This window comes from Herpailurus yagouaroundi, unplaced genomic scaffold (genome assembly GCF_014898765.1).
Source record: "Herpailurus yagouaroundi ecotype Mexico unplaced genomic scaffold, PumYag 188, whole genome shotgun sequence".
NCBI classification, from domain to species: domain Eukaryota; kingdom Metazoa; phylum Chordata; class Mammalia; order Carnivora; family Felidae; genus Herpailurus; species Herpailurus yagouaroundi.
The window spans coordinates 917,426-931,078 of record NW_024412419.1 but is presented as its reverse complement, the minus strand read 5'-3'; the positions used below and the strand labels follow the sequence as shown (position 1 = coordinate 931,078).

The following is a 13,653-nucleotide window of genomic DNA, read 5'->3' as shown; positions in this document are numbered from 1 at the left end:
CCCTGCCTTGTTACAGCAAGTGTTGTATGGTGCGTCTTTGCTATCCTGAAATGAATCTCACAGCTAAAAGAACTTATCTGCACAGTTTAAAAATCAGCACAGCGTCCTAAGTGTTGTATGAAGAAGAAGAATTTCAGAGCAAACCATTTAACGTGAAAAGGATTATCCGCAGCTGCCCAAGAGGTCCTGCTATTGGCTGCTGTTTTGTGAGGAAGTAACGTAGGCCGAAAATAAGTAACATGACATTCAACTGAATGTCGTCAATGCTTTTTTATTTCTACTTCACGTCTTGAAATGAGGGATAAAGGAGTATCTTTATAAAAGTACACAGAACCGCAGCAAAACGCAATCACCCCAGACGCAACCCCGTGGGATGTGTGACCGAAGAGCCTCGCACGGTCCAGAAATGAGGAGGAACTTTGGCTGGGGAGACAGGGTCCTGATTTGCTTCATGAGCTCAAGACACGAAAACTGTGCAGAAAACGCTCTTGTGTTTCGGAATGGACCGCTTCCCCGGAGTTGGGGCCCGGTGGGGGGGGGGTCCCGAGGCGGGACCACCGCCTGTGCCCTCCCAGTCCTCATGAGACCCCGGCCCCGCCGACTTCCCCACACCCGAGGTGGGGCCTCCGGCTAACAGAGGCTGTTCTAATGCTCCTTTGTGGAATCCACCGGAAAGAGACCCTGCCCCCACCCCCCAGCCCCAGGTCCCAGGACCGCACCCACTCCCTCGTCCAACACCCCTCCCTCGGGTGGGTGGAGGGGAGGACGGAGAGATCAGCGACGTTCCAACACTTCGCAAAAGAGGGAGTGGAATCCCAAAGCCCTTGCTTCTCCGCTCAGCTCTGTCCGCAAACGCCACCCGCTTTTGCAGAGCCCTCCAGCCACCTATCTGCACAGTCCCCGTGAACGAACCAGCACTAACGTCAGCCCCGAGCCACCGAGGGGCAGCCGGCCGTCCCCGAGGCAGGGAAACGCAGGGCCGGGTGATGGGCGGGCACAGACTGGACCCCGTCGGGTGCGAGCAGGGCTGAGCCGGAGCCGTGGGAGGCCGGCGGGTCCAGACGTGAGGCGCCTTTGCGGGGGCCCGGCCGAAGGTGTGTGGATGGCCCTGCTCACCGGCTGGGCTGCTCTTGGGTGGGGGCGCCCGCCCGCGGGTATTCCTGCCCCTCGCTGGGGAAAAGCCGCTTCGACAGCACAGTGGTGGCCGTTTCGTGGACCCATGCTCAGCACGTGTGGGCTTGAGCCTTGGCTGTGTCATCGGCTGTCACACTCTCACACTCAGTGGCCCCTGGGGCGGCGGGAAGGGTGGGACGGGGCACCGACGCCCCCTTCTGGTGGGGTCACCCCCTGGCCCCTACCTTAAGGGCAGGAGGCAACGGCACAGGGGCAGGGCTTCTGAGCTCACTGTGGACACCTGTTCTTGCCAGAGGCCCTCCCTCTGCTGTCACTTGCCCTCCCGCACAATCACCGCCTCGTTGGGACCCACCCGGGGGGGGCATGGCGGGGACCCAGGGGCCTCTCCCAGCTGTGGGTGTGCTTTGACTGGCCACGGAAAAAGAAAAAAAAATCGAAATAAACAGAACAAAAATCCCCCAAGACCAATAAACACAAACCAAAACCCCCCAAAGTCAACCCTTTTTCTCTGACACCGAAAGCTGCTCTCGGTCCCACACCCACAAGGAAATGAATCCTGCCAAGGATCTTAATTGCTAAGGGTTGGGATCCGCTTCCACCCCGACTCTGGGCGTGGCCTCCTCCAGCCTGGCCCCAGATGCGAGCCACCCCGACAGGACAGAGCCCAGCATCGCGGCCGGCGTCCTGGCCAGGGACTGGGGGAGCACACCCGGGTCCTGCTACTGCTCCTGGTAACTGGCACACCTCTCAGGAGAGCACCGCAGCTGGAGTCCGGAGCGGGGCTGGAACCCTCAGGACTATTCTCCCAGATACACCTGCCTCCCCCAAGGGCTGTCTGGGGGTAACATGAGGTGCAGTGGGCACCTGGAGGTGGGGACGCCTGGAGGTGGGGGTGCCTGGAGGTCGGGGAGCCTGGAGGTCCCGGCGCCTGGAGGTGGGGTCGCCTGGAGGTGGGGGCGCCTGGAGGTGGGGGCGCCTGGAGGTCGGGGCTCTTGGAGGTCAGGGTGCCTGGAGGTCGTGGCTCCTGGAGGTCGGGGCACCTGGAGGTCGTGGAGCCTGGAGGTCGTGGAGCCTGGAGGTGGGGGCACCTGGAGGTGGGGGCGCCTGGAGGTCGTGGAGCCTGGAGGTCGGTCATGAAGCCTGGTCTTGCCCCACGGGGGGCCCTGGTCGGTGGTGAGGCTCGCCCGGGACGGACGTGTGCATCGGAAGGGCCAGTGAGGGGTCGTCGGACCGAGAGCCGTCGGGACCGCGTGAGCTGGGCTTGTCCTTCGGGCTCATTACTTGTTCATCAGCACCGCCTACGAGGCCGGCCCCACGTGCACAGGCCCCGAGGCGGGAAAGCCCAAAACAAGAGCCTGGAGCGGAGGCCGCGCACGAGTCGCGCTGTTGGCGGCTGGCTGGGACCCTGAGGGGCAGCAGACTGTCCATCCGTGTCCACCCATCTCCTTACAGAAACCGCTCGGAGTCAGAGCCTGTCCCGAAGGCTCTGCCCACAGGCCGGGGAGCACGCGGTGTGCAATGTTTGTGGGTCCACTACGCCCCCCACGTCTGATGGTGAGGGGGCTCTGGCCGGGGTGCTTGACTGTGGCTGAATCGTCGTCATTAACTTCCTATTAACAGCAATGAGAGACTGGGGACACAGGAAGACCCAGCACCCGTGGGGAACGACAGAATCCGCAGGTTCCGAACGCCAGGGCCACGGACGTTCGGCAGTTTCCTTGCCGTGTCCTCCTTCCCGGCGCGTCGTGAAGAGGTGTCCAGGAGTGTGTCCCTCAGTCACTAACTCCCCGGGTTCCCGGGCAGGTGCGTCTGTGCTCTTCCCATCTCCCGGCTGGGCCCAGGGGGACTGGCCACCTTGGAGGGACCCGGGCTGCTGCTTGGTCGCTCGGTTTGTGGAAAAGCGGGGCGATGACAGTAACTGTTTTGTGGGGATGACCGGTCCCCCGACGCCAGCAGGTCCGGGCCTTCGAGAGCCTCCAGGCTGTTGCCTGAGCGAGGGGAGCCGGGGGCAGGCGGCATGTGTCCCGGGCGGGGCCGGGCCCCAGGACACCGTGCCGTCGACCCCTCGGGGCGGGGGTGAGACGGACCCCGAGGGTCGCCCTGCTTCCAGGCCCGCCCGGAGGAGGGCAGCCGGGAGAGGACACAGGCGCGAAGGCCACCTGGGCACAGGACACTGGAAAAACGCACAAGCAGGAAACAGGTGCACGGGTAGGAAGTGGGGTGGAAGGAGGAAGACGACAACCAGGATGAGAGCGGGGAAGACGATGCCCGAACGCAGTGGACACGGCGCCTCCCCGTCCGTCCGGCTGGACGAAGGGGCCGGTGAATCCCCGTCCGGGAGCCCCAGGAGGAGCCGGCAGGCAGGCTCACACACGCGCACAGCCAGACGACGGTTGTCAGGGGAGGATTTATTTGTTTGCCCTTGAGTGTCACTGGACCACAGGCCAGACAGGCCCTGATGTGGAAAACAGCCTCGGGAGTGATTTGGGGAACACAAAACCATTTTGAAGCCTCGAATGCCCCTGTCAGTAAACTGCAGGCCTACTGTCTTGTGTCCCGTCCCACAAAGGGGCAGCACACATGTGTGTGACACGCGGCTCTGAGTGTTCAGAAGCAGCTCGCTTCCCGCAGGACGGAAAGGCCCGGGCCGTGTCGTCTCCAGGGTGCACTTCTGCCCCAGATGCCCCGAGACGGCCGTGCGCTCCCAGGAATCAGCCGGAAGCAAGTTCTCACGCGGGGTTTCCAAGCAGGCGCCTGTGGTTACTACCGGCAGACGAGGGTCTGCGATCCATAGGCCGGGTCCTGTGGGAGACAAGTCGCACTGAGCACACGGACAGACGGGGGACCCACGTCGGCCCTCGGGTCTCGGCCGGGCTAATTAGGGGTGCAGGTGTGCAGGGAGCATCTCCAGGGACAGGACAGCGGGCTGTTGCAAGGGCCTGCCGACCGCCTCGGTCTGACAGGTGCAGGGGTGCGAAGTGAGTTTTTAAAAAGTCTTACTTATGTTTATGCAATCTCTACACCCAATGTGGGGCTCGACCTCATGACCCGAGATCAAGATTCGCACACTCTTCTGAACCAGCCGGACGCCTCTAGAAGTGACTTTTTAATGCATCTGTTGAGGTCACACGTCCAGAGTAAAAACAGTAAAAAACAAGTCTAGATGCTACTTACAACTATTCCATTTTTTTAAAAAGTACATTTAGGGGCACCTGGGGGGCTCAGTCAGTTAACTGTCCGACTTGGGCTCAGGTCATGATCTCGCGGTCTGTGGGTTCGAGTCCCGCATCGGGCTCTGCGCTGACAGCTCGGAGCCTGGAGCCCGCTTCAGATTCTGTGTCTCCCTCTCTCTCTGCTCCTCCCCCGCTCACGCTCTGTCTCTCTCTCTTTCAAAAATGAACAAACATTAGAACATTTTTTAAAAGTGCACGTAGAAGTCAACGTTTCCTTTCAGCTCCTGTTCGCTGGCGGCGTCTTGAGCCAGTTCCTGGGGTGGACGCCCACCGTCAGCCCTCAGTTGGCACAACGAAAGCGTTTCACGGCTTCCACTCTGGCTCACCCGTTCTAATTTGCCCACGCTTTTTAAAAAGTAGGTTACCATTTCACTAGTTCACATTCTCCTGTAAATGTGGTTTGTGGGAGAAAACACACAGGCAGATGCAGAATGGGGAGGACCGGGCGCTGTGGGGAGCACCTCCTGGTCGGAACGGAAACACCTGCCACGCGGGGACCCACGATCGCCCGGTGTGCACCCACCTGCCCCGCGCCCCGAGTGGAGGCACCAGGCTGCGCCCCCGTTTCCGGGGATGTTCCGGGGCCCGGCTGGGAGGCTCCTCCTGTCTGCACGATGGGCAGTGAGGATTTGCGGCCCGCGTGTGTCCTGTGGACAAGCACACACTGGTTACGACTGTCATTCCTCAGAGCGACCCCAAGGGCCCGCCCCACACGCCGTGCTGCCACCGTGACTGGAGGGAGTGTTGGAGCACCGGGGAGCCCCCCCCCCAACCCCGACCTCTCAGGGGAGGAGCCTGGGCGGCATTACTGAGACAAGAACGTTCTCGCACGGCGTGGCCTGTACTGTCCTCGGTCAGACGAGGGACGTCAGGAGGCCACAGAGCGGGGCCAGCGCCAGCCCTGCGGCCGCAGCCACCACACCCGAGCCCCGTGCTGCCACCCCTATCTGACGGCACTTTTAATTCGTGCAGAAACGCGTTCAGAAACTCACAATCCGTATGCGGAAAACTGGGATTATGGGCAAGACCCCCACTCCCACTGACGTTACAATTCTCACACTCACTGAGGACGCTCTGCGTTTGAACGTGACCGTCTCTGACGTGCTGCGTGCGCCTCTCCTGCTGGGGCCAGTCCTGGCCGTGGCCCCCCACCCCACAAAGCAGGGGCGTCCCCAGCGTGGGACACAACACCCTCCCCAGCAGCTGGGGGCACAGGGGTCACAGGGAAACTAGGAAATGCCGCGGGACGAATGGACGTGAGCACAGGACGCACTGGGCCCTCGGGCGCAGAGGTGGCCCCAGGAGGAGGGGCCGGTCCCAGTGATGTGCGTCTACGTGGATATGAAGAAAGACGTCAGCCGAGCCACCTTGGTTTGCAGCTTGGGGCGCCGGGAAAGGGAGGACCGGTGGTCGCTGAGACGCAGAAGGACCAGACAGCTGGGCAGACGAGTCTCACGGGCTGTGTGCCTCAACTTCCCCTCCCCCCCACCTCCGCCTCTGCCCGCGGCCCAGCTCTCCTGCCGGGTGGGTGCCCCAGGGGCGTGGGCATGTCCGCCACGGATCTGGGACAGCACAGCACGTGGCCACCACTTGCCAGGAGGGGCCGTGCTCTCTGGACCCCTCTGTCTGGGATGTGTGGCTGCAGGCGTGGGACAGCCCCCTGTCAGAACCACACATCCCACGGAGACGGGCCCGCTCCCAGAGACACCCTCTCGCCGGCACCTGCCCCGGGCCCCCGGGCGTTCCGCCTCCCCGTTCGCCAGCCTTCCGCTTGTATCCTCTGTTTATCCTGCCATTTCCACTGGAGCTCCGGTCCCACAATCCATCTCTGCCTAACGGCGCTGGGCACGCGGGCAGCCGTGAGGGCCTCAAGGGACGAGGCAGTGGTGGGTTCGGTTCACACGGTCCTTTTGTTAGAAGGTCGCTGCGGTCAGCTCAGAGTGGGAACATGCGTGTGCACGTGTGTGCATGCGTGTGCAGAACACTCACACCCCCCCACGGCCGCACACAGGCCACCACACCAACTCCCTTCGTCAGACCTCATGTTCTCGGAACGAGTAGTTTCACAAACAGGTTTTCAGGGAAAGAAAAACAGAATTTTCTGTGGACAGAGCATTGGAGCGGACTGTTTCCCTTTCCGTCCTCCTTTTCGTTTGTCACAGAATTATGATTCCAACGTGTTCCGTAAGGAGCGAGCAGGAAGCTGGCTCACGGGTCCTGCTCCCGGGACGTGGGGACGGACGGGACTGGTGAGGTGGCGGGAGGTGGGTGCGGGCTCTCAGGGAGCCGGCTGTGTGGAGAGACAGGAGCGTGAGGCTGTGAACGCGGCTTTCTGAGCCCAGCCTCCTCCTGTGGTGGGCGGGTCACCAGGACCTGAGCGAGAGTGTGGGGAGTGTTGGCCATCCAGGAGGAAGGTGTCGCTGATGGTGAGTCAGTGAGGACTCAGCAGGACATTCGGACACGTCCTCCACCCACCAGCCGTGCCCGCCGCATGGGAGCCCGTCATCCCCGTGGTCAATTACGACGTCTCCAGGACTCAGGACATGACAGCAACAAGCTTTGGGGGGACCACCCTCCCTGGGGTAGCGTGGGTGAAGGCGTCTGGTCTCCTGGAAGGAAAGCTCTGGGAAGCCGGCTGGGCACTTGTTCCCGCGGGGTCCCCTGTGCCCGGACTGCAGAGGGCCCAGGGGAGCGCGGGACAGAGAGGGAGCCTCGGATTTGGCCCCCCCGCCCGGCTGGAGCGGAGGCAAGGAGGCCCCGTACCTACACCCTCTGGGAAGTCACTGAATTTGCTCCGTGGGGAGCAGAGGCCAAGACAGGAGGACAGGTGTCCCAGGCGTGTGGCCAGCCGCCACGTGCGACACTCGCTCCAACCGCGCAGCATGCTGGAGGGCGCCAGGTGAGGCCACCCAGCCTGGCGGCAGGGGTTGGGCGGGAAGCAGGGGCCCAGGTGCCAGGCGATTGTGGATCGTGCACGCAGAGCCGTCCGTATGGGCACAGCCGGACTCTCCCTCTCCCCCCGCTGAGCGCCCACTAACCAGATGTCCCAGGAGGGCTGCCCACCAGGAGCTGAGCCCCCTCCCTCTGTTCCCTGTGTGGGTTCAAATCCAGAGGACAAACTCCCCCTTTCCAAGCCTGCCCCCCTTGCCGGGAGGACCGAAAACTGGGAAAATTCAAGCTGTCGACCAAAGCAGTTTCAGGTAAAAAAGGTGAAAGGCCTTTGGGACGTGGAGGGGAGTGGACCCCGCAAGTGGAAAGGGCGCTTCTGGGCGTGGCAGGTCTGCAACCCCTCGTGGCTCAGGGTGTGGCTGCCTGGTCCACACGGCGGCCCCGGCCGTGGTCTGAGCCCGGTTCCTGCGTGAACTGCGGTCCTGTTTGCAAGTGAGCATCCGCCTCGAGCCTCTCGGCCGAGTGATCTCAGGTGTTCTCCCGGCTGCAGTCGGCCGTCAGGCTCCGGTGATGCTTCCCCCCAGACTTCCCGGGAAAGGTGTTCGTGGGGCCGACGGCTCTCAGTTTCTTGGTGTGGGGGCTACAGGCGTAACCCGGTGACCAGGGCCGGTGTCTTAACAGCGATGTTCGCAAACACAAAATCGCATGTTCGCGCTCAATTACGGAACGTCAGCTGCGCGTGACACTTGGCAGGTCGGGAGCGGCGCCCAGCCCGTCTGGCGGTGTTTGCTGACGGCCCCTCGAGTTTCCGCTGCTCTGCTGACTTAGCGGCTCGCTGCGGGGGTACTGGCGCCAGCGTCCGCGCCTCTAAGAGCAAGTGATTCTCACAACAGGTTGCCGTCCTACACCTGGAGACGCTCCGTGAACCCGACTCCAGGGACTCCCCGCCAGGTAAGTGGGGGGTGGGGGGCGGTGAGCGGTCCGTGACCAGTCAGAACAGCCCTGAGGGTGTGACCACAGTCGGGCCAGAGTCAACTAGGAGGAGGCAGGGGCAGGAGGACAGGCCCCGGCCCCGCGCAGCCCCCGGGTTCCCGCGGCTACTCCACGGCCGGCCAGCCTGGGCAAGTGACACGTTCCGGAAACGGACAGACCGACACTATCCTACGAGTTTCTGGGGCTTCAGCAACACCGTGCGGCGGCCTGGGGACTGGGCAACGGGAATCTGCTCTCTCCCTGTTCTGCAGTGTAGACACCCGAGGTCATAATGTCGGCAGGGCTGGTGAGGGACCATCCGCTCCAGCCTCTCTCCTGCTTCTGGGGTTTGCTGGAGACCCTTGGCTTGTAGACGCCCCGGTCTCTGCCCTCGTCTCCACCCGGCCTCTCTCTGTGTGCGTCCTTGTCCCCATCCCCCTTCTGTGAGGACGGCAGTCCTGCTGGGTTGGGACCACCCACTGCAGCACGACCTCATCTCAACTAGTTTCATCCACAGCCACCCCGCTTCCACATGTGGTCACGTGCCGAGACACCGGAGGTCGGGTCTTCAGCGTGTGACCCCGGGGGACGCACGTCAGCCTATAACAAAGACTCGGGTGACCGACAGAGAAGTTAGACGAGGTAACAGCTAAATTTACCAGCCCGCGTGACCCGTGATGTCTGGGTCTTCCGTTCACGGTGACCCGAAGGAATCCCTCGCGGTATCGTCTGAACTGCGGCAAACGTTAGTTCTGTCGGACGTTACGAATCTGCTGCAAAGCGTGTCCTTTAAAAACCACTTACCAGACACACAGTGAACTCTTCAGGGACAGAAGTCGAGGCAGAGGTGGTCTTGGAGCTTAAAGGATACGGGTGCCGGGTCTACCAGAGCATCTCGGCGGGGGGATGGGCGGAGGGGGGCCGTCACGCTAGGGGGGGCTTCGCCTCAGCTGCTCGGGACAGAAGCAGGGCTGTGGCTGGCCTTGGTCGGTGACACCCGTGGAGCACAGCAGTGGCCTCACAACGGTGACACCTGTCTGCCGTGGCTATGAGGTTTGGCTGTTTAAAACCTGCTTCTGCAGGGTGTAGGAACACGGGGAGGTGTCCCTCTTCAGGTCAGGGGCAGGCGTCTCTGAACGTGTCGGGAAGTGGCGGGAGCCACGGAGGCGCCGACGCGCGGAGGTCACCGCATCGCTGGAAGACGGGAGAGACGCAGAGCAACGCGGGAGCCGCGGGGGCCGTGGGGTGAGGCCTCGGGGCCGTGGCGCGAGCGGCAGGAGGGACAGACCGCGGGAGGCAGTGGTGGACGAGGCGCGGCAGACGTGGGTGTGGAGGGGGCGGCCAGACGGCACGAGCAACGGCTTCGTGCATTTTACGCACGTGAGAAACTTCAGCGAGAGTCTGAGCTTGACTCCTGAGAGCTGCTAGTGAGAGCGGCTCAGCGGCGCGGACCCATCTGCCGCAGACGCCCAGATCTGCCTCTGAGGCCCCACCACACTGCCAGGTTCGGCGTAAAAGTCCGACTTCCCAATTCCCAACTTCCCAGGAGTCGGCCCTGGAGTGGCGGATGTGGCTGAAGACAGGACCCTTGTTCTCTGAGAAACCACGGGGGGGGGGGGGGGCCGCGACGCCCGGCTCCTGAGAGAGCATCCTGCAACCTTGTAACTTCCCAGAACCCCATCCCCGGGGTCTCCGCCCACAGACACCTGACTCCCAGGGCGTGAGGGCCATTGTCCCGCTTTCCTCGTTTGAAGCGTCATCAAGAACCAGGAAGTCTAATGTTTTGTACAGAACAGCTCTGGGGACGGAAAGGCTTGGGGCACTGACCCTCTACCCTGCCCCTGAAACACAGCAGCCTTGCCCGCGGGGAGGAAATGGCCTCCCTGCGGCGGAAGAGCGGGGACTTACCACCTGCAAACCACCGTCCAGGTGAGGCCTGCCAGGCCGCCGACGAGCAGGGCACCCAGCGCCACGGAGACCCAGGACGCCTTGGGGAGCCTCCCGGAGTCTGAGGAGAAGGAGGGGGTTAGCGAGCCGGCCTGCCAAGCGTGCGGCCGGTGTGCCCGGGAGCCCGAGCCCACCCTGGTCCCGAGGGGGCCCGCCTCTGCTCGCGACGGCGTGGTGCACCTGGGGGCACAAATCTGCCCGAAGCTGCCATTTCCACAGACGGGCTCCCCCCGATGTGAGGTGCAGGGAGAGCTGGGGAGAGCGCAGGGGCGCCTGCCCTTTTCCAGGAAACAGGCCCTCCCGCCAGGACCGACAGGCAGAGACGCGTGAGCCCCGTGGAGAGGTGCTGGGGACCCCGCGTGCTCGTGCTGCGCTCACAGAGGGGCCGAGCGGGCAGGTGGGGGAGGTGCAATGTGACGCCACGAGCTCGAGCCCTCGGCGCCCCTTCTCGCAGAAGCAGGTGGAGGCTGAACTCCGTTCCATGGTCGGAGCCCCGAGGGGGAGCCGTGGGGCCCCGACACAGCAGGCGCCCCAGCTACGGGCTGGCCGTTCATTCTGCAAAGAAACTGAGCAGGGTTGATGGGTGCAGACCGGAAGGGGCCGTGGCTGGACGGGGGTGAGGGGGGGCTGCAAGGAGTCGCCGGGGACGTGCAGGGCTCGGTGACGGGACTCGGGAAGTGCCCGGCCCACACCTGACTTCCACCTCCCCATCCCAGAAGCGGGGAGAGAACAGGTGTCCTCTCCAGACCCGTCGCCTCCCGGGTCTCACCACCTGCCCAGGGCGCGGGCGTCTCTGCCCGTCCCCCGCCGGCTCCTGTGTGGGAGCAGGTCCTGTGCCTACGTGTGGGTCATCCCAGGTCTGCTGGGCTCAGTGCCGGCCAAGCAGACACACGGGACCTGTGACTCTTTGATCCCACTGATTTTTCTAAAATGGCCAAGAACGGACTTCCCAGACGCATCCACCGCGGTCTGTGGCCTGTCACCCTGCGTCAAGCCAGCTCCTGTGTGGGAGGGGCCCCACCCCACCTGCCTGATGTCCACCCGGCCTCGCCACTGTCCCCGGCCTCAGCGCGGCCGCACGCAGATGGGCCTAAAGAGGTAACTGAGGTCGAACGAGGTTGTAAGGCCGGGCCCCAATCCCGTTGACGGGCGTCCTGTGAGGAAGGGACATCAGGACGCAGACAGCACAGGGAACCAGGTGAGGACGCGGGAGGAGATGCCACCCACAGGCCCGCCGGGGACGGCCCTGCCCATACCCGGATCCCCGACTCAGCCCCCAGGACGGGTGCCAGGTCTGCGGTCCGGCCCAGCCCGTGTGTGTTGGATGTTGGGGCCACCAGGCAAGCGAGCACAGGGCCCCGTCCCAGGGCTCCGAGCCAAGCAACCCTGGAGCTAGCTGAGCACGAATGGGCTGCGTGTGGCTGCCGCGGGGTCTCCTCTCACCTACCCTGATGCGGGGAAAGCCCGCACGCGCGTGTGGCCATTAACGATTGTGCACAAAACGCACCAACGCAAGGGCCCTTTGCCCACAACGTGAGCGTGCCCGGTGGCCCAGCTTTCCCGTGGCACCTGGGGTCTCTCAGCCTGTACGTGGTCGTGGACACCAGTGGGCAGTGGGTGTGGCACAGGGAGCGGGGGGCCGCACCACAGGGAGGCGAGGGGGGAGCTTCTGGTAGACAGGCGTCTGCACTCTGTCCCCACCCACCCAGGACGGGGTTACAACGCCGAGTGACCCAGGTGAGAGTCCGTCTTTCCCGACACCAGGCCCCCGCCTCGCCGAACACGTGCACACGTGGGGTCCTCCCGCCTGAGAGCCCACCCTCTGGGACAGGATCGTTCGGAGAGGCTGGTTGGGGGGCATCCGGAGCAGACAGCTCCTACCGTGCTGGAGGCAGCCACAGCGGGTCACGTGGGCACACACACACATCCGGCCACGACAGAAGCGGGACGCGTCCCGTGGGCAGGGCCCAGGCCCGGTGCCCGCGCCACAGTAAGACCTGCCACGGTGCTCGTGGATGTGGCTGTCGGGGACGGAGATCCCTCAGGGTGGCGTGACGGGGGTGTCTCCCGTGGGGGGGTCCCCCTCGCCTTGAAAGCGGGGCGCCGGGGCCCCAGAGCGCAGGGACTGGATTTTCCCCGCACCTGCCCCTGACGCCCTCCAGCAGCTGACGCCCCGCCTGCCGCTTCCGGGCCCGGTGAGGCTCCCCGGCGGGACCACGCGGTCGGCCCGGCACGTGTGACCAGCGCTCTGCACGGGCGGCGTGTGGGGGCGGGACTGGCTCCTGTCCAGGGGGCCCTTCGAGTCACAGCTTCTCAGAACCATCCACGGGGCCTCAACCCGCCCGCCCGCACTCAGCCCCTCAGTCGGCCCTCATGACCGGAAACCGTGAGCGCGCCCGCCGCTCTCAGCGAACACACGGGCGCCAGGATGGGCGTCTTGGTCCCAAAGCTGGCCGGGCCCCTGCACCGCCCACCTGCGGAGCGCCCTAGGCTCCCTGCACATCCCTGTCCCTCGTCCCTCGCGTCCACCTCTGGTCGCAACACCCACGTCCTGCCGCCACCTCGGCCTGGCCCACGGCAGCCGTCTCCTGCGGCGCAGGTGTGAGGAGGCGTCCCGCCCTCCGACGCAGGGACATAAGGGGACAAGGGCCTGCTCCGCGTTGCTCTCACCGCCTCTCCTGTCCCCCCTCCTCCCAATCATCCCCACTGTCTTGCCCCAGGGCCTTGGCACCTGCAGTGCTTTTCCACCCCTCACCTCCGCCTGCGCCCTGCTTCGACAGAGACGCTCCCTGAACCCCTGGGCGGGGGGCCGGTGTCCTCACGGACATACCTGCACGTCACGCGCCCCTTTGTGGCACTTACCACGAGGGCAGGCTCTACGCGGCTTGTGAGACTGTGGGTTCGTGCCTTGCTCCCCTACAGGACTCTGACCCCTCACAAGCCGGGGACGTCAGGGTCCCGCCACCCCGCCATCCCTGCGCCTCGTGCGGGCGCCCGGGCGGTGCCTGCTGCATGCATTCGGGGACAAGGGTGCCGCCTGGAGTCTGTCTGGAGCGAGGGGCCCCTCCCGCCCCCCACACTCGCTGCTTCTGCAGGAACCCCCCAGCCTGACCACACCCTCCGGCTGCTTCCCCTCCCCCACAGCCCGCGCTGTGTGGCCGGCTTTGGGTCTCCGGCTGCCCTGGCGTGTTTGCAGTTGGGCTCCGTCGGCCTGGTGCCCCACCCCCACCCGAACAAAATCTGTCCCTGCAGGTTCTCCTTCACGGGGGCGAGGAGCCAAGTTAGGAACCTGGATCTGCAACCGAGTGGCTGTGTGACCCCCAGCAAGTCACTGGACCTCTCTGTTCCGTACTGAGAATGAAACGTGGTGCCAGCCTCACAGCGGAAGCTCCCGGGAGAGGAGGGACGGTGCCCCACACTGGAGAGGACAGGAAGGTGTCCCCAGTGCCAGAGAGGATGGGGCGGTGCCCCCACGCTA

At 64.3% G+C, this 13,653-nt stretch overlaps 1 protein-coding gene across 1 annotated transcript in view; it reads right to left on the bottom strand.

The window, feature by feature from the left end:
* Nucleotides 1-3,527: 3,527 nt before the first annotated feature.
* TPO (thyroid peroxidase) overlaps nucleotides 3,528-13,653 on the bottom strand; it is a 45,135-nt gene continuing 35,009 nt past the window's right edge. Inside the window, 4 exon segments of the mRNA XM_040495952.1 lie at nucleotides 3,528-3,936; nucleotides 4,891-4,923; nucleotides 4,925-5,014; nucleotides 10,137-10,236. Of these exon segments, the coding sequence (XP_040351886.1) occupies nucleotides 3,864-3,936; nucleotides 4,891-4,923; nucleotides 4,925-5,014; nucleotides 10,137-10,236 (296 nt within the window). The 3' untranslated portion in view covers nucleotides 3,528-3,863.